The sequence below is a fragment of the Necator americanus genome, chromosome III (genome assembly GCF_031761385.1).
Source record: "Necator americanus strain Aroian chromosome III, whole genome shotgun sequence".
Lineage (NCBI taxonomy): Eukaryota > Metazoa > Nematoda > Chromadorea > Rhabditida > Ancylostomatidae > Necator > Necator americanus.
In genome coordinates this window covers 15,669,429-15,689,581 of record NC_087373.1, presented here as the reverse complement: position 1 = coordinate 15,689,581, position 20,153 = coordinate 15,669,429, and the positions used below count along the sequence as shown (strand labels likewise).

The 20,153-nt window shown below is 40.0% G+C and overlaps 3 protein-coding genes across 4 annotated transcripts; 2 read left to right on the top strand and 1 right to left on the bottom strand.

The window, feature by feature from the left end:
* Positions 1-2,861: 2,861 nt before the first annotated feature.
* Positions 2,862-3,290, top strand: RB195_009705 (uncharacterized protein; the record flags this gene model as incomplete). The annotated part of the gene is made up of 1 exon (XM_064190375.1): positions 2,862-3,290. The coding sequence occupies one exon, from the start codon at positions 2,862-2,864 to the stop codon at positions 3,288-3,290; it is 429 nt and encodes a 142-aa protein (XP_064047958.1).
* A 4,129-nt stretch (positions 3,291-7,419) lies between these two features.
* RB195_009704 (uncharacterized protein) lies at positions 7,420-14,379 on the bottom strand (the record flags this gene model as incomplete). Its single annotated transcript, XM_064190374.1, has 26 exons — positions 7,420-7,524; positions 7,580-7,657; positions 7,749-7,823; positions 7,893-8,078; positions 8,267-8,431; positions 8,491-8,574; positions 8,676-8,865; positions 8,955-9,106; positions 9,189-9,273; positions 9,377-9,499; positions 10,856-10,992; positions 11,158-11,226; positions 11,281-11,346; positions 11,429-11,521; positions 11,572-11,656; positions 11,716-11,768; positions 12,181-12,296; positions 12,357-12,453; positions 12,510-12,583; positions 12,634-12,823; positions 12,893-13,003; positions 13,100-13,165; positions 13,517-13,658; positions 13,872-13,998; positions 14,101-14,228; positions 14,285-14,379. 26 exons carry the CDS (start codon positions 14,377-14,379, stop codon positions 7,420-7,422), a joined length of 2,892 nt encoding a protein of 963 aa, XP_064047957.1.
* Positions 14,380-16,998: 2,619 nt separating this feature from the next.
* Positions 16,999-19,168, top strand: RB195_009703 (uncharacterized protein; the record flags this gene model as incomplete). 2 transcript variants are annotated; one of them, XM_013450633.2, is made up of 8 exons in its annotated part: positions 16,999-17,081; positions 17,147-17,282; positions 17,507-17,638; positions 18,076-18,165; positions 18,222-18,313; positions 18,374-18,491; positions 18,544-18,636; positions 19,007-19,168. In XM_013450633.2, 8 exons carry the CDS (start codon positions 16,999-17,001, stop codon positions 19,166-19,168), a joined length of 906 nt encoding a protein of 301 aa, XP_013306087.2. The 2 variants fall into 2 exon arrangements, with proteins under 2 accessions (XP_013306087.2, XP_064047956.1); XM_064190373.1 differs by lacking the exon at positions 18,544-18,636.
* Positions 19,169-20,153: the final 985 nt, after the last annotated feature.

Here is a 20,153-nt window from a genome sequence, read left to right as displayed (position 1 = left end):
TTATTCAAATTCGCGATACATGTTTTAGTTACACGAAGGCGTCGCCAGAGTAATGGTAATGAAATATTACGAATTTGAAATTTTAGCGTATTTCCTCGAAAAAGAAACCACGATATATGCTAATCTCATTTATCCAGTTCAACTGATCCAAATTTTGGTCATCGCTACAGTCATTTTTATTTAAAAAATTACTTTTAATTCGTAAGTCGCTGCTGAGCCAATAATATCGTAGCGAACTTAGATTTTTTCTAAGAGTCAAGTTTTGATTTTTGCTGGAAGGTTTCCTTGTATAAAATAAATGAAGGATTTCAAAAACGAAACAGCTACTGTACTAATTAGTAGAATTTTATTTGTCCTGTGGTCCAACTTCGGGACTTTCATTAGTAACAGTAGCAATTATGAATTCTTTCCACTTTCCACTCCACTTCCTATTAATTTCATAATTCGTTTTTCATAAAAAAAAGTCCACATATGCACTTGTCCCACAGCAGACGTTGTGCATGGTTCGATTTGTAAACTCTCACCAATGTTTTTTCGAAGTTATATTATAATTTTTTTGTTCAACAACGTTAATGGATGACGTTCCCAATAGGACCGCTCAGTGGAGTTGGATCCTTCCTTCGATTCCGCCCGTAACTCTACACCATTGCTGCACTTACGTACATAGCAACTACTTATGTACATAAATAAATGCAGCTTCTCAGGTTTCCTCATAGATTTTCTATGCACTACTGGTTTCTTTATCTTTGTTACTCATCTTCAAGGCTTAATTTTCAGTCAATTTCGAAAATTGCCGGAAATGCCAGCCGAACTGAAGTTATTCAACTAAAATGCAGCTGTTTTCATGATAATTGTTGTTTTTATTAGGTAATATCTATGATTTCCGGTTTTCCCTGCTTTTTTTGATGGTACCATACGCGCTCGCCCATTATGGAATGGTACATATGTATGTCGCACATATTTTTAAAGTTAGTATATGTCATTTGATCCAGTTAGATCCAGAACCGCACTCCGTTATCCGTTATTAAGATCGTAGTCAAAAATGGGATGCGGTGTACAAGAATCCAGGTTAACTATTTGAATTCATTACGAAACTTTAGGAGACAGACAGAGGGCTCACACGTGTTCACCCGAGCTGACGCAACGCATCCGCAGCAAATAGGGGAGTGGCGCCCTGGCCCTCTGACTGCGATCGATGACGCGTTGAATTAGCCACGTTGAACTAGTTCGGTGACGACGTTAGGGCGTTTTTATGCTGTTTAAAACTCGCTCAACCTAAATTTTAATTTCAGCAAAGATTTCTTCTTTTCTGTTGGTCTAAAATGTAAGTGTACTAAAGCGAACTTATCGTTCCTTAAGATTTCAGTGCGGATATAATTTTTGATTTCATGGACAAGGGTCCGGGTGCCAAACTCATTCTTCTTTCGAAGACAAACTCGTTCTTTTTCCGTATTTCTATTCTTTTTTTTAGATTAGTTGATATGTGAAGTCTGTGCCAAAATTTCCAACTGGGTGAACGCAATGCACCTCCACCCATGCGCACTCCATCCTTCCCCTTCGCACCGCGGAAAGCGGTGCATCTCGTCCCGGAAGCTGAACATTTTCACTTCAACTATACATGAACCTCCGTTAGTTTATTCCTTTTCTTTAACATTGCCCATTTCCATTGTTTTTTTTAAAATATAATGTAAAAAGTCACTGGCGTTAATCAATCCGCTTGAGAGGCGCCCCCACGTTCACTTCAATTCAGAATCGTTTGAGGTTTACGAACGTGTAACTGGCCCATACAACGACTTGCGGGGGCTAGCCGATGATCAATTTACTGTTTCAATTCCCCAGATAGGTCTGGCACCAATTTATCGAGCGATGAAGGGTTTGGTTTGCACTAGAGCGGTTTCGAACCATGGACCGTGTGGGCACAGCTACGCTCGGCCTTGTACGTTTTTAAAAATATATTTATATTTTATATTACATTATATTATTATATCATTATGTATTATTATAATTATTATACAATTATATCATCGTCTTATATAAGTTTACACATTTTTGTTGTTTTTTTGTCCGTTTTGTTCACTTTTTTTTAGCTTTTTTTCACTTGTCGCATATGTTTTGCATTATATTTCCTGGATTTTGTCACATATGTTTCGTACACATGATCGATGAGTATGTAAGTCTTCATACAGTAGTACAGACAAGAGAAGGTGTCAAAAGATCCTCGCAGTAACTTCAATGAGCAATGGATGAATCATGGACCTAATCAGAATCCTCCCTGTACTTGTGCTCTTTTTAGCACGGGTGATTGTGGTAACAATATGTTGTCATGGATACAAAGCAAAAGAAATCTCGATAAGAAAATGTGTGTCTGTCTTCGTCAAAAGTTTGTCAATATTACTCATTTTTCACTGCTTGTTCGTTTCCGTTTGATGCCCAGTGAAAGCTGCTATGGAGAAGATTATCGAAAACTTCTAAAAGCTATTCAAAACATCGTCCGAAAACCGAAAATATGTACGTATTTGGAGAGCTAAGGCTAAAAAAAAATTGCAGGAAAGTCGAATAGAGATAACTTTTTTCTAGGAATCCTTCTCGAAAAGTCTGTCTTTCTCAGCTGGGTTCCGCTTGGTTGCTAAATATAGTCGGGTCAAAACGACATGAATTACGAGTGTAGTTGCGGTCCAATTGCGTACGCGTTCGAAACGGCGCGGTGACGGCAGCACTTGGAACCGAGGTTCGACCATCGCAAACTGCAGCGACTGGTGGTGCCAGCAAGGATTTCACCACGCTCCCAGCCGCTACGCTCCACCGAAGCGCCTTGAGAAAAGCCGCGTACGCACTGCGAATAAACAGAAAGAAGACAGTTCATGAAGAACACCTACAGCGAGGACGGAGGAATACAACTTAAAGGCTCCCAAATCGTGGAAACTTCGTCATACGTATATCTCGGACGTTCTATGAACATAGAAAACGATTTGAAGGAAGAACTGAATAGAAGAATGAGAGCAGCATGGGCAGCATTCGCAGCCGTCAGGGAAGCTACGAACCAACTGACGAACCAAGATCTTCGCGCCCATCTGTTCGACTCGACAGTCCTTCCAGCGCTCTGTTACGCAGCGGAGACGTGGGCAGACACCGCGGCCACGTCTAGGAAGCTACTTACTACCCACAGAGCCCTTGAGAGATGTCTCCTGAAGTTTAACCGGCGCACACAACACCTTGCCGGTCTTCTCCGACTTAAGAGGAATGTCCCGTCTTCGCGACCCAGCGGAATATGTATCGAAAGCAAAACATAGATGGGCCGGTAACATCATGAGAAGAATCGACGATAGATGAACTAAAAGAACGCTAGAGTGGATCCCAAGGGACGCTAAACGCCTCCGAGGGAGACCGCCAACGGAATGGGGTGACGTGTTCGCTGCACGGATGGAACAGCTGAGAACTCAGCTGGATACGGCTCAAGAACCTCGTCAACGTCACTCACGAAGCTTGAGAACATCTTGGATGACAATGGCAAGGGAACGAAACGAGTGGAAGAGATGCTGGGGCCCGCACGTCCAGCTGAGCCCTCAGCTGGTCCAGTGAAGACAGTAAGTATCTAAGTATCTAAGTTATGGCATTTACTCACTAAATTTCTATTTGTGCTGCATCAGATCTTTTTTCGCTTGAACACTAAGATATTTTGATAATGTTTATAATTCTCTCAACCTCAATTTTAATTTCAAACAAAAACTCCTTGCTCTCTGCTGGTCTAAAATGTTGATAACTAAACTGAACTTATCTCTTTTTTTGGTCGATTCTCTTTATTATTCGTGTCCAGTCAGTATCGTTTCTTCGCAATTTCCTACGCTAGAATTGATTTGGCCAACTTTAGGAGGACATGGTCTCCATTTCCAGAACCCTAGTTCGCATTTTTTGTTGCTGTTTCATTTTCTTTCTTCTTTTTTTCTCGTCGTTGTCTTCACTTCTTTAGGCTCATGCGCTCTCAACTATGACTCATGGGTGTGCTACAGATAGAAGGCCCCATTACTTACTATTTCTCGATCGCCTAACACTCTACACTCCTCGGTACTCCTCGGTTCCTTGCAAAGATCCAAATTATATCCGAAACAACAAACATTCCAAGCTCAACTTGCTTTCATGAAATGACCATAATAATATTAAACAAATAGCTGTTTATAATAGATAAATATTGCATTCAAACAAAAAACAGAAACTCAATGTATGACAGTAATCCCAATCTGCAGCGCTTAGCAAAACCGCAAGAATACCTCATTTTCGATCCTTTAAACTTTAAACACATTTAAATGGTCCGAAACAGTTTTGTTTTTTTGAGCAGCTCTAACGAACCACCAAAAATCTGGTCTTACTTTTATTGTCATCGTTGTACACCACTTTAACAGCACGAAAATAAGAAAAATTACTTCATAATTATGACGATATTCTTACATTTCACCAAAGAATCTTATCGAAAATCTTGGAACAAGCGTTGGTGTGTTGTTCTAGGGTTCCAGATACCTTTCGTACCAATGAAAGTGAGGTGGGTCCGGTGGAACATTGGGACCTCTCTATAACTTTATTGGGCGCCGCATGTGTTATTTTATATTTATATATTATTTTATTATGCTTAAATGCATGTTAAATATTTTATTATCTGCTTTAAATTAAATTCGAATATTCAAGTTTTTTATTTTGATCCTATTTCTATTTTGATTTTCACACTTTATCTTCTATCTTATTTTTCTATGAACTACGTTTTTCAAGTAGAAGTTGAAAAAAAGAAAACTTTCAGGAGCGCTAATAAAAAGAATGGCAGCTGGCAGATACGGTGCCACTCAGACCCACATATCTTCCCAGGGTCACTCCCTCAATAATTATGTATTCGTAGTTCAGTTAGTGAATTAATTAGCGAGCTAAATTAGCATTGCTGTTATTAATTATTATTACTATTATTATTAATAATAATTGCTATTAATTATTATTACAATTATTATTAGTAATTTTTCATACGAAAAGAAAACTCGACGACAAGTTCTCGCACACCGATACTGAGTTTGGGGATCAATTCTCGCGAGTTGTGCTAACTTGACATATTCACCCATCCCTGCAATCGATGTAGTGAAAAACTCGTGGAAACTAGGGTTATGGATGCAGTTACTAAGGATTGGAGGGAAATGGAAGGGTTGGGATTTTCTCACGTGTTATCACCCAACCATTCAAAACTGGACATGTAACATTTGTTTGATCGTGTCAAAAATCGATGTATGTAAATTATTCGACTTTTTCTTTTTGACTCGAATTTTCAAGCCAAAAGTATATTTTGTCTCCGTAGTCAATTTTCATCTTTTTTTTTTCTCGATTTGTATATTTCTAAGAGATTTTTCTTTTTGATTCGATTTTTCGTTCCAAAAGTTTTTTTTTTCAGAATTCTGCATAGTAAATTTTTATCTTTTTTCTCAATACGTTCATTTTTAAGAGATTTTAAAGGCTTCACTTCGAGCATTAAAAGATAAAATTATAAAGTGCCTGTGAGAGTTCGCTTGGGACGCGCCACCACGTTCACTTCAATTCAGTGTCGTTTGAGGTTTAAAGACGTGTAGTTAGCCTATACAGTGACTTTTGGGGGCTATTACTTTGTATTTCGGACAACTCTAGGACCAATTTATCGACCCCGGAGGGACGAAGGGCTTGGTTGCCACTGAGACAGATTTGAACCTGCGGTTATGCAGCCAGAGCGGAACCTCCTACTGACTCCGCTACACCGTCCCACTTCAAGCAATACTCTAAACCAAGCCTTTCTTTGTCTACAAACGCTTTTTTGCACTTTTTTTTGGAACACTTTCTTTCTGGAAGCTCCAAAAGGCGCAGAAATTATTTTCTGAGAATTTTTATTGTATTTGTCGTATCCACTATCCATCTGTTTGTGAGTGTGTTTGTTTTATTCATGCTGAACTCACAACATCGGTATCGGTCTCGTTTATCCTCTATCCCAGATTATCGTCGCTGTTTTGACGTTCGCGTTGTACATTCATAGAACGTTGTTTGAAATATGGAATTTAGATTTACTTAAGACTGATTCTCTACAAGAAATTCCTTGCACTAACAATCAGCAAAATTCACTTCTAGAATGAAGTTTAATTGGAGAAAAAGTCGGATAAAACCCTTACATGTACTCTGCGTGATCGTGATTGGCACAGGTAAGTACAATTCCATTTAGTTTTAATTTCTGTTGAATTTGCGTTATCAAGATTTACTCGGCTGTATTACTAAGGCACTGCTAAATAGAGACAAATATTTTGGTGTGAATTTCCATCAGAACCCAAAATAATATCGATGACTTCTGTAAAACATAATCGACGAAATAAACTACAGCTAGACCCCAATTTCCTGTTTCAAACGTTTTTTGACTTTACAGCGTGGTACAAGTATTTACAAATTGTGCAGCACTTATGATCTTTACTTCTCAAAGTTATAATATTTGCATACATGAATCGATCAAAAAATTCTCCGGGTGCGTTCCGCCGCCACATGCCTGCTTTAGATGAATCCACGGTAAAAATTTGCGAAGTTTAAAATTCTCTCAAAATCACCCTCTGCTTGTCTTATCACCCGCTACAATAATGAAGAGACTATTTTAAACGATTAAAATTCCTTTCCATTCTCATGCGGATATATAGCACTTTAGAATGTTACTTGTGAATTATGTTTGATGATGAATAATGAAGATTAATAATACAGTACTAATTAAATTAATTAATTAACTATCGTTTAAATTACGGTAGCTACTGGAACTTCAGTGGAAACGTCTATTTGATAGTAAGTATCGTGAATATAACATTCATTTCGTATCGCAACACGATTTTGTTCAGTTACGATAGAGTAAGTAATGTAGAGACGGTCTGGTTGAAGTGCTTCCCTCACAAAAATGATGTCCGATAACACTTTTGTGCAGTGAAAACACATGATGTTTCCATGAAATGTGGTAGTAGTTCAAAAACTGCACAAATAGAATCATATCCGTGCTCAGCGCGCCACATAACCATGTTGCAGGAACTCCGAGGCAAATCTGAGAGATGTTCTAGTTCACACCAACTCCACTAGAACTAAAATAGGGTTACGGTACAAAGTAGATGTGCAATCCATGCCCAACACTTCACTAAACCTCATTAAAAAAATCTAGAACTTTCGACTGAAAATAAGTGACAGAAGAACAACTTTACTACATAGATTAAATTATTTTAAAACTCTGCACATTCAGATCTTTAGCATCAATTGTACAATAATTCCGACAAATAAGAATAATTAAGGAATAATCGTTGAAAGCGTAAAACATTCAAGCGTTTCCCGTAACCTCAGGTAAACGAACAAGACAAAGGACGCAGCCTGATCTTATTGGCTAATTTACAGTGAACAAAGTGGATGCTATCATTCCTCTGGAATTGTTGACACCTGGTTTGCTCGTTCGTACATTTCCCTATCAGTTGGTTTAATGATACCAAATTTTTCTGCAGCGGCTAGACCTCTTTTTGCCTGAATTGCAATCTTTTTATTAGTGTTTATGCCAATTTCTTCTGTATGTACGTACCTGTTCTGTAGAGCCTTTCCTGGCCTCATTTTTAGCTCCAAGTTTCGCTATTGCCACTAGCACACGGAATACTTCGGACTAAAAAAGACTTGCAACAATGCTACGATTGCAATTTCCTTCTAAGAACGTCAAACTATACAAAATGTACACAAAAAAAAAACTTGCTAACCGCTACAATCTCCGAGCAGAGTTTCTCATCACTTTCCATTATATTTGCAATACCCATTAGTCCTCGCCGCTGAGCCTATAGAGGGAAACCACTAGGCTTGTTTACACTTCCTGAAATTCCGAAAAAACAATAGGAAAAGCAAACCTCAGGATCCTCATGCATAGCGATCTCCTTGAATATATCCGGCCAAGACTTTATTTCATCAAAGATTCGTCTATTTGCATCCACGTCTTCTGTCAAAATGGCAAAAGCAGCAGTAGCACAACGCGCAAGACGTTCGTTTTCCTCTGCCGCATAAAGAACCCACAGCTTTAGCTTATCTGTTCCTTTCTGAAAGTTGAAATAAGTATATGGGAACTTATGGCTGTAGATAAAATTCGAAAGCGTAAAGCTTCCAAATCACAAATGGTTTTGCGTTCCCAAAGGCAACAAAGAACCAGCTTTGTTTTTGAAAGAGAAAAAGGCTCAATACGGAATTCCTTCAACAAAAGCAAAAAATACCATTTTCAATGGCGAACCTTAACAGTATCCTTGAAAAATTCGTCCGAAAACAGCAAATTCAGAAGTAGTTCTGCTGCTGCTGCGCGAAGATGTTCATGATCAGTCATGAACCAGAATTCTTCAATTTTCGGCACAGCTCTCTCCTTTAAAATCCGTCGTCGAACAGAATCGCTCATACTTGCCTACAAATATAGATAAGAAAAGGTATTTCAACTACAGCACCTATTGAGGAGAGGCGTACTAAATTAGTGAGAGTGAGCAGTGCGTCATAGTTCGGTCTCCCTTCGATATCAGGATGAAGAAGCTCGCAAAGCGGTTTGACCACCTTAACAGTGAGCGAAATTGAAATGAACCATTCATTATGACAGTTCCTTTACAAAGCCCAACCGAAATTTGATTAATCGATGAAAAGAACAAAAAGGTCACCTCGTAAGCTCTCTGTCCTGGGAAAGCAATCTGCGGATCTGCCTTCGCACCTAGCTTTGCTATGGCGTGCGCTGCTTTGATTTTTCCCTCTCCCGTGGCTTCCTTCGCTAGGCGGAGACACAATTTTGTGCCGCCTTCGCTGATAATGCGACCTCTAAGGTCTTCATACTCAGCAAACGCGAGCATTGCTCTAAACATAAATTGTTCTAACATCTAAACCGCAAGCTCTTTTTTTAGAATTGAAATCAATAATAGCAAGATATTTAAGCCTGAACCCACCGAGCAAGCAATTCCAATGCTTTGTGTGATTCCGTTTTACTGATGGCCACACAAGCAGCAACAGCCCCCTCTTCGACTAAGCATCTGATTCGTTTTTCAACATAGTCGTCGGTGTCCTTGTGGTGCACTTCCGGTACATGGTGCTTAGCAAACTGCAAACAACGCCGTATCAGCTTAAACTCCAGCCAAAACTGAACCAAAAAATAAAAGCAAATCTCCCAAGAAATTTCGTACCTGAGCCAATTTCACCAACTCCTCGTTAACTTCGGGTTTTTCATAGGCATTCGCAAGATTCACGTATATAGTCGCCAGTGTAAACCTTAAAGAATCATTTATATAAATGAAAAGTGATTTTTTAAAATATTTCGCTGCTCCTAACGCTGCAGTTTAAGAAGTCGAGAATGAAGAAAGAAAAAACTTACACACAAAGTGCCCCAGCTGATTGTGCTAAGCAGAATAGAGCACGGAGCAATAATGAATCCGCCACAATCCATTCCTTTACATCAGCATCAAGTGAAAGATATGAGAGGCCTTCACAAGCGAACCTGAGCGGATACGATGTTGGTCAACGAGAATTATGCTCGCTGGTATGAATCAATTGAGGAGTTAAGCTCATAGCATACACCCAATATTAAAATATTATCAAACAATATTAAAAGGCGAGCGATTGGAAATTCCTAAATTTTGTACTTCTTCAACATGAACGTAGCCTAATTTAAGTCTAACTTCGAGTGACTCGAATTACACTTATACTTCTATTATTCTATATGCGCCGAAACGAAACGTACGCAGCTATACAATCGGAGTGCGTGTAAAGAGGGTCCCGGCGGAATTTCGAGCAATTTCCCCGGTCGTACCTCGTCAGAGCGTGGAGCGTGTTTAAAGAGATTCACTTTCGTTGCCACCTAAATAGCTGACTCTGCTTACCTACCGCTAATCATACACTGCATCACCGGCTAGAATATAATTCACTATCTACTAAATTGTTTTGGAGAATCAGACACATTCACTGCAATTTTGTGACGTGAAGAGATCTCAATTTTGTAATCGTACAGAAGCAAGACAAATCTCCATGTGAAATATGAGATAAGGATGTATCTAATAGCTTCAAATTATGTGCATAAAAATTTTCGTTAAAACGGAACATTCCAGCTTTCAAAAGTTGCGGTAATGAGAATTATCGTTATCCTGTAACTCCCAAGCCAGCTTTTTTGTAGCCTAATTTATTTCTTGACAGAGGGACCTTCTGTATCTCTAACTTCTTGGAACTTACAGGAAGAAAAATAGTTCAAATTCGGTAAGATTTCTAGACTTTCTGAAGACAAACTCACCCCCTTTCTTTATTAGAACACCATACAAAATTCCATGTACTTCTATCTAACACTACTATTCTTTGACTTATTCGGTAATTTCGACAGCTCATACCACTCTTCTTTGCATATTTCCTTATAACTCCGCAGTTTTCTGCGTCTCTGTGGCTAGAAGAACATCTAAGACGGTTGTCTGCATCTTCATGAACGAGTGGTGCAAGACCTCTTCAAGGTGTGTTCGCGTATCCGCCGGGATATCCACTGGGCACGTAATGTCTCGGAGGCATTCACGGAGAATCTGCCGGAACCCTCTTTACCGTTCAATCGGTCTCGTAAGTTAAAAATATAAACGTAAGTACAACTCTAATTAGTAGGGCCAGGAAAATGTGTATTTTGTTACACAAGTTCAATATCTTTGCATAGAAAAATCGAAGGCAACTCAGTATCAATAGAACATTAACCGTTGAAAAATGAGCGCAGTGTCCTGCAGCAAGGTGGTAAGTAGATCTAGGAAACCTGAATTTAACAGACCAAGACTGCTCCTACAGGGTGGAAAAGTATAACCTTGTTGCTCATTCAAAAAAAGCACACCTTCTAACGTCCATGCTGTACTTGTCGTACTCTAGCAAGAACTTCTTACAAGTTTGCGCAAGTTTTTGCGGGGCTCCTTCTTTCATGGTAGCTCGAGATGCATCATCACCACCAGCAGCGGCACATTTGCAAAGACCCTGAAAATGGTTAGCTCTAAAGCACAAGTATTGTCAGTATTAACAACGGTGTTGAGTATTATAAGGTAAAAACAATCAGTTTTGTTTCTATGTGACCGCGGACGATTCGTTACACCACTCAATAGTGAGGGGAAATTTCTACAAAATGCAACAATACCGACTCACCACAAGTGCTCGAACTTTTACATTCTCATCCTCTGACTCGTACAACTTTCTCAGGATGGGCACACCAACCTTGAAACACAGAGATTAGTCAGCTTGTTGCCTATTGAAAGTATTTGAAAAAACCTTCAGGATGGACGTTGCTCTTTCGTGTTTGACAACAGTCATCACGATCAGTTCAGCAGCAACACTCTTAAGGTAGGAACTTTACAAAATAATCATGAAAAAACTCTGTGGTTAAATGTTAAGGAACGCAAAGTTTTTCGATACATACTTGCATGAGATGGTTAGAAGAAGCAGCCATTTGAAGCATCATAGCGGTAACTTGATCGTTTGTCACTAAATTCACACCTATGTCGACAGGACCCTAGAATAGAACGGCTTAGGAAAGAAATTTAATTTGTTGTAACGAAGCACCTGAAGCATAGTGATCAGGAAACAAGCAAGTTTTATCCGAACTTTGTGTCCCTCTGAATCGTCACTAGCGCGTGCCATAAGACCACTACAATGGGAAGACTTCTGCTACGCTGTAAAACAACGTGGACCATTGTGGAAACTCACTTGAAAAAGAGGTCGACTTTCTCTTTGTATATTAATCTCTTCGAGTCGAAAACCTTAAACTTTGGTATTGCAGAGAAACTTGACGAAGAAGAGGAAAGAAAAGTTAAAGGAAAGGAAAAAGCTAAGTTAATAAAAGAAAAACCCTAAAGGTTATCGGCGCAAAAACGAGGGACTTAGTACAATTCCTGGCAACAGCCTTCAACGCCAAAAATTCACATAAGAAACAAGTGGCCAAAACAGAAATGGGAATGATGACAGACCTAGTGGGTAGAAACAGCAAAAAAAGCGGGTTGTTCCGATAAAGTACACTATAAATTGGAAAATGGATTGGTGAAATGCGAAGATACTGCTAAAACAAGAAGGATAGGAGAACAGATGTCAGCAAAAGAAAACGATCCTTTGAAAATAGGCAAAAGTAAGAAGAAGTGGATTACTTGAGATGAAGAGATTAGGCAAAAAATTTACCATGTCTTCATCAAGTCGTTGAAGACAAATGGCCACATGTTGCCGAGTCTCATGAGATACCGGATAGTCACACTGTTCCGGTATTTGCGAAGATACATCCAAAAGGGCCAAAAGACCTTAATTATAACATTGTCAGCTTTGTAATACACCTTCTAACCAGTACATTGCTTGCCAACCTGTCTCTTCAGTGAACTTCCAAGACCATCCACGTGGAATACCACCATCCATATGCATTAGATTCTTCAGTAGAATATCAATTACCATCTCTCTAACCTAGATAACAAACAGCGGAGGTTATTCCTATGTCAGAACGGTAGTGGTAGACTTACTATTGCCGTCACAGATTTGTCAGTTAACATTTCTTGAAGTTCCAAAATGACACGGATAATCCATAGCTTATTGGCTACAGAAAAGTCTTTTTATGAACATATGTCAAAAAGAAGAAGTAGGTACCTTCTGCAACTTCTGGATCTGGTTTTACTTCCTTTGTACGGTCCATTTTAACAAGAGCGTTAAATATTCTCTGCACTATTAATCCGGCAGCATCGACATACTCTTTAGCATCCCTAACGCACATGAGACGGCAAACGTACCGTGCCGAACGCAAACCATCATTATCATGCATCGACAGAAAGTACAGTGCCTGTTTAGAGGGAAAATTCTCAGAAAGATCCAAAAACATGATCGCATCAAGTCTGGAAACAAATCTTACTCGTCCATGGTTCTTCAGAATCTCATCTAAAATCCTAATTGCAGCAACGGATACTTCCAACGGTTCATTGTTGTTTTCAGCTACCGACAGCAATATTGCGACTCCCTTGCTCTGTAGAAAAAACAAGTATGCTTTTCCTCTTGAGAAGTTTGTTTTAGCAATAAGACAGTGCAGAACAAAGTCAAATTTCGACAAAAAAAAACTCACTGAATTCCAAATCCTCGCAGCACCAGCTTCTGTTTCTCTCGCAAGAACGAGAAGATTGTTGAAAGCCTAGAACTCAGTAGGGATTGGGAAACAAAAACCATTAAATTTGCAGTCATCGTCAACTAATAGTCGAATTTGTTCAAATGGATGAGCAAAATGCGCATGAGTCCAGAAGACAGGGTAGAGAGAATGTGAGTCAGACAGAGAAAGAGCTTCCATTGCGTCGCGCGCATAGAGTTAACACATTAGGCGCCAACTATAGGTGTGGAGGTCAACTATTTCATAAAAGGAAAGGATTGTATCTCAAACTCAGTAAAAAAGAAACTTCTCAGAATAATAGTTCAAACTCTCTGAATGTTTCTGAGAAGCAATCAATAACAAATAAGTAGTAATAATAAATAAGGAAATATGTCACACCTGTACTTTCTGCTCCTTGTCTTTTGCTTGACCTTCGAAAGCTAAGCTACTCATATCCTTGACCTTGTTGTCCATACTGGTAGCCTTCTTGACTTTCTCATTGTTTGCAACGACAAGTCGTTGCAGCAAATCGGAAATACTTCTAAGGAACATAATTATTATCAAAAGGAAACCCTAGGTATTTTCGGTTTAAAACGGCTTAAAACTCTCTGCAGTTGTGTATGCAGCTGCGCTCCAAGCAGTGCGATAGAGCGCACCGCTTCGAGCGTACACTAAGCCGCACCGCATTTGCACAATTGCCGCATTTCATGTCGCTTTGACCCGACTATAAACGTGATTGGATAGAAATGCTTACTTATCCTTAGGGCTGAGCCTCAACGCTTCTTTAGCATCTTTGAAAGCAGCTGCAACGATGTTGAGCTGTTCACGAGCAAGGGCTCGCCTATATAAAGCTTTCACGTCAGCTCCATCATATTCCAAAGCTGAACATGAATAAAATTTTTAAAAAAATAGTCAAAAAGATCATTTCTGAGGAATAGAGTAAAATAATTGAGTAGGTGCTAGTTTGAAGACAACGCACATACCTTTTGTGGAGTCACTTTCAGCTCCTTCAAAATCATCTTGCTTTAATCTTGTAAGCGCACGATTTCTATACAAAGCCGCCCTTAAGGCTTTGTCGTCCTCACAAGTCAGTTGCAATGCTTCAGTATAGCTGATAATAATCAGTTAGCAGCAATCAGCACGAGAAAAACTCAGATTGAAACTCACTAGTCATTTGCTTCCGTCCACTCTCCTCGTTTCACGGCATCATTGCCTGCGTCTTTTAACGATTCGGCCGAATCGATTTGTGACTGAGTCACCATCTGACAGAAACGCAGAATCACATGAAGTTAAGGTCACATGATGAACGTAAGCACAATCCACAGCAATGAACGCGCTCAGCACCATGCGAGTTTGATGGAAATATTAACCGGGCAAGATTCTCGAATAACGTGCTCCACAGTCAACGGAGACAATGCAGCCAAGTCAGATGTCGATGGGCGAGCGCACCCCACACTTTCCTCGCGGGAGGCGTTCCGTGGTTGTCGTTGTTTCGTGGACCACTGACAGGATATCAATGGTGTTGGGATGCTATCCACTTTGTGAACGTGGCACAATATAATTTCAAAGAAGGTTAGGAATGATGACTCTTGTACTTGGCTGGGGTATGTTTCGCTATTTTGTTTCACATGTTTGATCATTTCTCAGCACAGAGGCTGAAGAAATGTGCTAGACCTGGTTTCGTGAAGATATTTCCAGTAATTACTAGGGATAGGATATTATCTCAATCATAGGTTAAGGCAACACATAATACATGGGAATGAATGAGGAATAAGAAAGCAATTGCGCAGTGTTCACAGATGCTTGATTGAAATATGAGAAACATATTAATCAAACGTAGAATCTGGCGGTAAGGGGTAGTGGGGGAGGAAGCACTCAACTGCGCTCTTATTTCTGGATGCATTATCTTCCTTTTTTCTACTAGTAATTTTAGTGTGCATGTCATAAAGACTCCAAGACTTATGCTTAGGTTTTAGAGCCCCGATTAACTTAATTATCCGCTTCCTGGAATAAAAGCGCAGCTGAGTGATCCCCAACTACACTTTACCTGAGTTTGTTTGGACAAAAACTCACGATAACTAGAAGAAGAAACACGTGTTTCAGAAACACAGAAACAGAAAAAAAAGAAGAAATGAAGACAAGTGTTAGGAATTCGTACTTTTTTTTTTTAAAGAAGCGATTGTTGAAGTTGACAAATGATTATCAAAAATTCTCGCGTATTTCTCTACTAGACAGGAGTACAGGGCGGGTTTCGTCTCCAGCGGAGCCGGTCGAGTGTGGGCCAGAAACTTCGCGAGCACACAGTCGTTGTAATAGCACACAGACTCTGCACCCTCATCGCTTAGCACACTCTTTTGCCGAAGAGTCTAAAGGACCAGAAGTGCATCAGCTGCTTTTAGCTGAGGAAATTAGCGGATTTTATATTCTCTTATTCTAGTCTCCGAATTCTAGTTTCTGTGATCTACAAAGTGCACGATAGTAGATGACACTGGATACACGTTGGTATTACTAACTTATTGATCCGTACGACTTTGAACTAACAGGTTAAACGAGACTTTATTTGCAGCTGGAAATGGTCATCACGCAACCACTTATTGCGTTTGGCAGCCTTTTTATGCATGAGGAACTAGTCAGCAAGTCTCAGTTGTTGATTGAAGGATAAGAGACTTTGCCCGTGTTAGCGCTCTTCCGCTGTAGATGAACATTAGCTGCCGGAATGAGTTGTGCCCGAAGTTTACCGTACCAGTCTAGTTTAGTGTCACAGAAAACCCTTTCATTTAGTTAAATCTTGTCAAATAAACTGGACGTTAGATCAATCTAATATATGAATCCACAAGATCTTTTTACTTTTTAATTTATCACGTCGCATACATATTCACTCTATGTAGTCGAGTGAGACAACCACTCATCTCCGCAGTCCACGTCTTGCCTCGATTGCAACCGCCAGCTCCACCGCGCTGGTAAAATGCGCGCGCATCCAGTCGTTGGACGCATGTTGACTGGTTGACCGGATAGTCTAACAGAAATTGAAAAAGGACGAGTTTGAAGTTTTCTATGGGCATATCATACACAATGATGGACAATGAGGTAGGAAGTATAATAACAGAGTAACTCTCTCAAGTACTGAAATGCTGCCGTCAGTGCTACTGAAGGTTGCGTTACTCAGCGATCCTCACCCGAATCGTGCGCACTTTTCAACGACATTTGTAGCACTCTGCATATAGCCTACAGTAGATTTACGTAACTGTGAACAGTAGCCATCGCAGAACTTCCGGCAAATATAGTTAGAGGTGGTATTAAAGACAGTTAAGGCAGTGTATCACGAAACTGAGTTACCATGCCACCCTTGTACACCCCACGCTTCCTCACGCTTCATTGGTTTTACTTGAATAGGCGGCAATTCCTTGCTGTCGTGGTTACAGCAAAGAATTGCAGCCTCTTTAAGTAAAACCAATGAAGAGTTTGCGGAAGGAACGTGGCATGTCCTAACGTACCTTGTAGAAACAAACGTTTTCCACGCCGTTTCTCATGGCGATTAGGGGGAGTTGAGCGGAGGCACTCTTATAATCGTAATCTTCACCCCACACAACATCCATTAGCGCTAGGTATCCATGATATGACTTCGTCTATGTTTGTTCGCCTGGTATTTTAAGGCACAAGATTGCAGAATTTTTATTGTATTCCATGTCACGTAACGGATATGTTTCGTTATACTTGACTGCTCTACAAACGGATCGTATAATGCATGGCGATCGTACATTGCGCATAAACTCGAAAAACATGAGTAACCGGAATCGGGGCAAATTCTACTATTATCGATAGGTTCTTTTTTGCCTTTCCACTCCCACTTTCCAGGGATTTTTTGTTTGATATCGAACGACATGGTGTTCAAAACGAAGGTTCAGAACGAACGACTTCCGAATCAGTCATTCTACTATGATATCCTTTTTCGAGAAGCGAATTCGTAGGTTTTTTAATCCCATTTCATAGTGGCAGATGTGTCTATATTGGAATTATTCCGTCTTTCAGCCTCAATCTCACTAGCCCATCAATTCACGATGAGTCTAAGTTGGTAGTGATTGTGTGCACGGCTCTTCGGAATGCTCAAATACGGGATACGATTCGCAGGACTTGGGCCAATCCACAACTTTCGAAAGCCGTTAATGTGAGTGATGTTTATACATACAGATGTCGACCGTTTTTCCTACTTCCTGCGACTTTTTCGAACTTCGTAAACCCTCATGAATACATTTGGGCTTCTCTAGTTGCTAAACTAATGGATTTATTCATTGCTTATTTGGAACTCAAGATAGAAGAAGCAATTGGAAGATAAAAACTGTACTTCCCTCTATTGAAGAAATTCTCCCTAACCTCTCACCGTTGTTTCAGAGCAGGTTCATTTCTGTTGTGTTCTTAGTTGGTACTGAGAAAGTGACCGACGTCGTCTGGAAGGAACTGAAGACGTTCAGCGACATTCTGCAAGTGGACGTGCAGGAATCGTACGCAAATCTTGTCTACAAGGTCTGTGGTAACATCTGATATCTGTTGTAACTTGGTTCTTTTTTCTGCCTCTTTTGGTTGGAACTCCGTGACTACTTCTTCCTTAGCTTTAGCTTTCTATTTTCTTATCACTTAATGGATTTTTCCAACGACTGCTAATAGCAGACATGAATGCGGGTGGTTTGCAATGCACGTGGGAGGACGAAATTCTATTTACATGAATTCTCCCAATCGCTTTCTTTTGCTTTCTTTCTCATTTATTCTTCTCGCCTTTTTTTCTACATCTCTTACGGAAGCGCCATGAAAGTCTTGACGCTCATCGGTTTCTAGCTTACATTCCTTTTCTAAGAAAGTGAAATGCACTCAAAACTCAGATGAATATTTGAAAAGCAACACACAGTTGAGAAGCTATTCAAATTGGTGGATTTAGTCCATGATTATTCTGTTGCCTTTTATAGCTGCTCGCAGGATATCGATGGATCCGAGACAATCATCCGAGCAAATTTGTACTGAAAATGGATTCAGATGTAGTGATACTACTGGATAGGGTGATCTTGAGGTTTTTAGCTGGAATCGAACCAATCAATAACTTTTCATGTTCCAGGTAGAATCGATCATCGGCGATTCTAAGAGTAAGACTTTGAGATGCTATTCACACAAGAACGCTATACCAATTCGAAAAGCCTCCAATCCTTGGTAAAATATCTTGTAGAAAAAAATTGCAAAAGAAAATATAGGAACTGGGTGTGTCCTTAGGTACATTCCTGAGTCGGTCTATCCTGAGAACTATTTGCCTGCTTACTGCAGTGGTCCAGCATATCTCATGACTCCCGCTGCTCTGACTGCTATCCTTCAAGTCGCTCCTGAAGAAAAGGTGCTTGCATTCTGAAGTTTATTTCTCTTTGACAGTTGTGGCTTGTTTGCAGGTGTTTGAAGTTGAAGACGCATTCTTCACAGGTGTGCTAGCTAATAAAGCAGGAGTAGAAGTAAAATCACACCGCGGTTTTTGGTCTGCGGAGGTGAGAAGGTTTAAAACTTTCGGAATCATTAGTTTATTGACCAGAGAAGAATATCTTATATCTGATTCTGGGTTATATGAATCGACATCATAGGTACTATAACGAGAAGCCGAACCTTCCTCAGGTAAAGGGGGTTTAGCTCATGGGGTGCAGCCCAAGTGGGGGTCCTTCCGCCAACCGCCCAAAAGTGAAAGGCGTGATTTCGCCAACCGTTCAAAAGTGAAGGAGCTCCCTTCCCCGACCGTTCAAAAGTGAAGGGGGTCAGAGCACAGGCTCCGACTATCGCATCTATGATCGACATAGATTTTAGAAAGATCACCTGCTAAACCCTGCAGAAGCTATATAAGAATTTGATTTTCTTTTTCTTCAGAAATTATCGCAACCGTGTATAAATAACCGTGGCACAGTGATCTCTTATCCCCTCCATTCGGCTAGTCCCACAAGATTGGCTGAAGGATGGGACCACCTGAGATATCTACGATGTCGATGGCCAATTGAGCATCTGTTATTAAAGATTTTTTACAACGATTAGGTCAAATACGATTTTTCATTCTACAAATTGTTGGCTGTTGTGATTCGCAGGAGTATGTGATTATTGATATGTGATAACTATTGTTGTTGTTTTTTTTTATGCGCCATAATTTCAGCAACATTGACGGGTAATATTAGAAGTGATTTGATGCAAATGTATCGCTGGCTTTGATCATCGTTGAAATATTGCTATGTAGTATAAATAAATTTTTTTCGGCGTATACTTTGCTGAGTTTTGTTTAACAACCGAAAATAGTGTCATCAGAGTTAATTTCCATTGGATTTGAGCGGCGTGGCGTTTCTAAACCGGAAAGGCACCATAAACCGCATACCAGTCCAGGGCGAGGTGCAAAGTTGTCGCCATCCTGTAATAGCCAATTAGTCTCCAGCGCCGAACTATCCATGTTGTAGCCTGTCGCGTTCCGACGCGATGTATGGCCATTGAGCATGAATCACGCAAAGCAAGAAAGACTTCCGAAAAATCAGAGATCCTAACATCTAACAATGTTACGGAATAATTTCTCTTTGATATCTACATAGGACTTACTTCTCAGCTGTTCTTTCCAGAAAATCTGCAACCTTAAGCAACACTCGCCTGTCAATATCTGTCAATACTTTTTTTCTGCATCTTAACAGTCCAGAAATTTCTTTTGGCCGTTTTCATTTTAATTTCGAATCAAGTTGGTAAAAATGCGACAAGGTAAAGTAATCGTTAAAGGTTCCATAATTTTTTATAGTTGAAAATTTACAACTTTATCCACCGTTCTCCTCGAATTGTTGCAACGCGAAAGTTGCAAGATGCGGGATACGACGAAGATGGGACAGCGTTGTAATGTACAAAATAAATAGGCCTTGGCGACGGTTAGGTTAGTTCAGAGCTCATTTATTCCTTCTGAGAAACGACTGTCCCCTTTGCATCCAATTTTAGTCACACTTCTAGCTTACTGTATTAATACGAAAGTCTCGTTTGAAATGTGGTGTTTCTA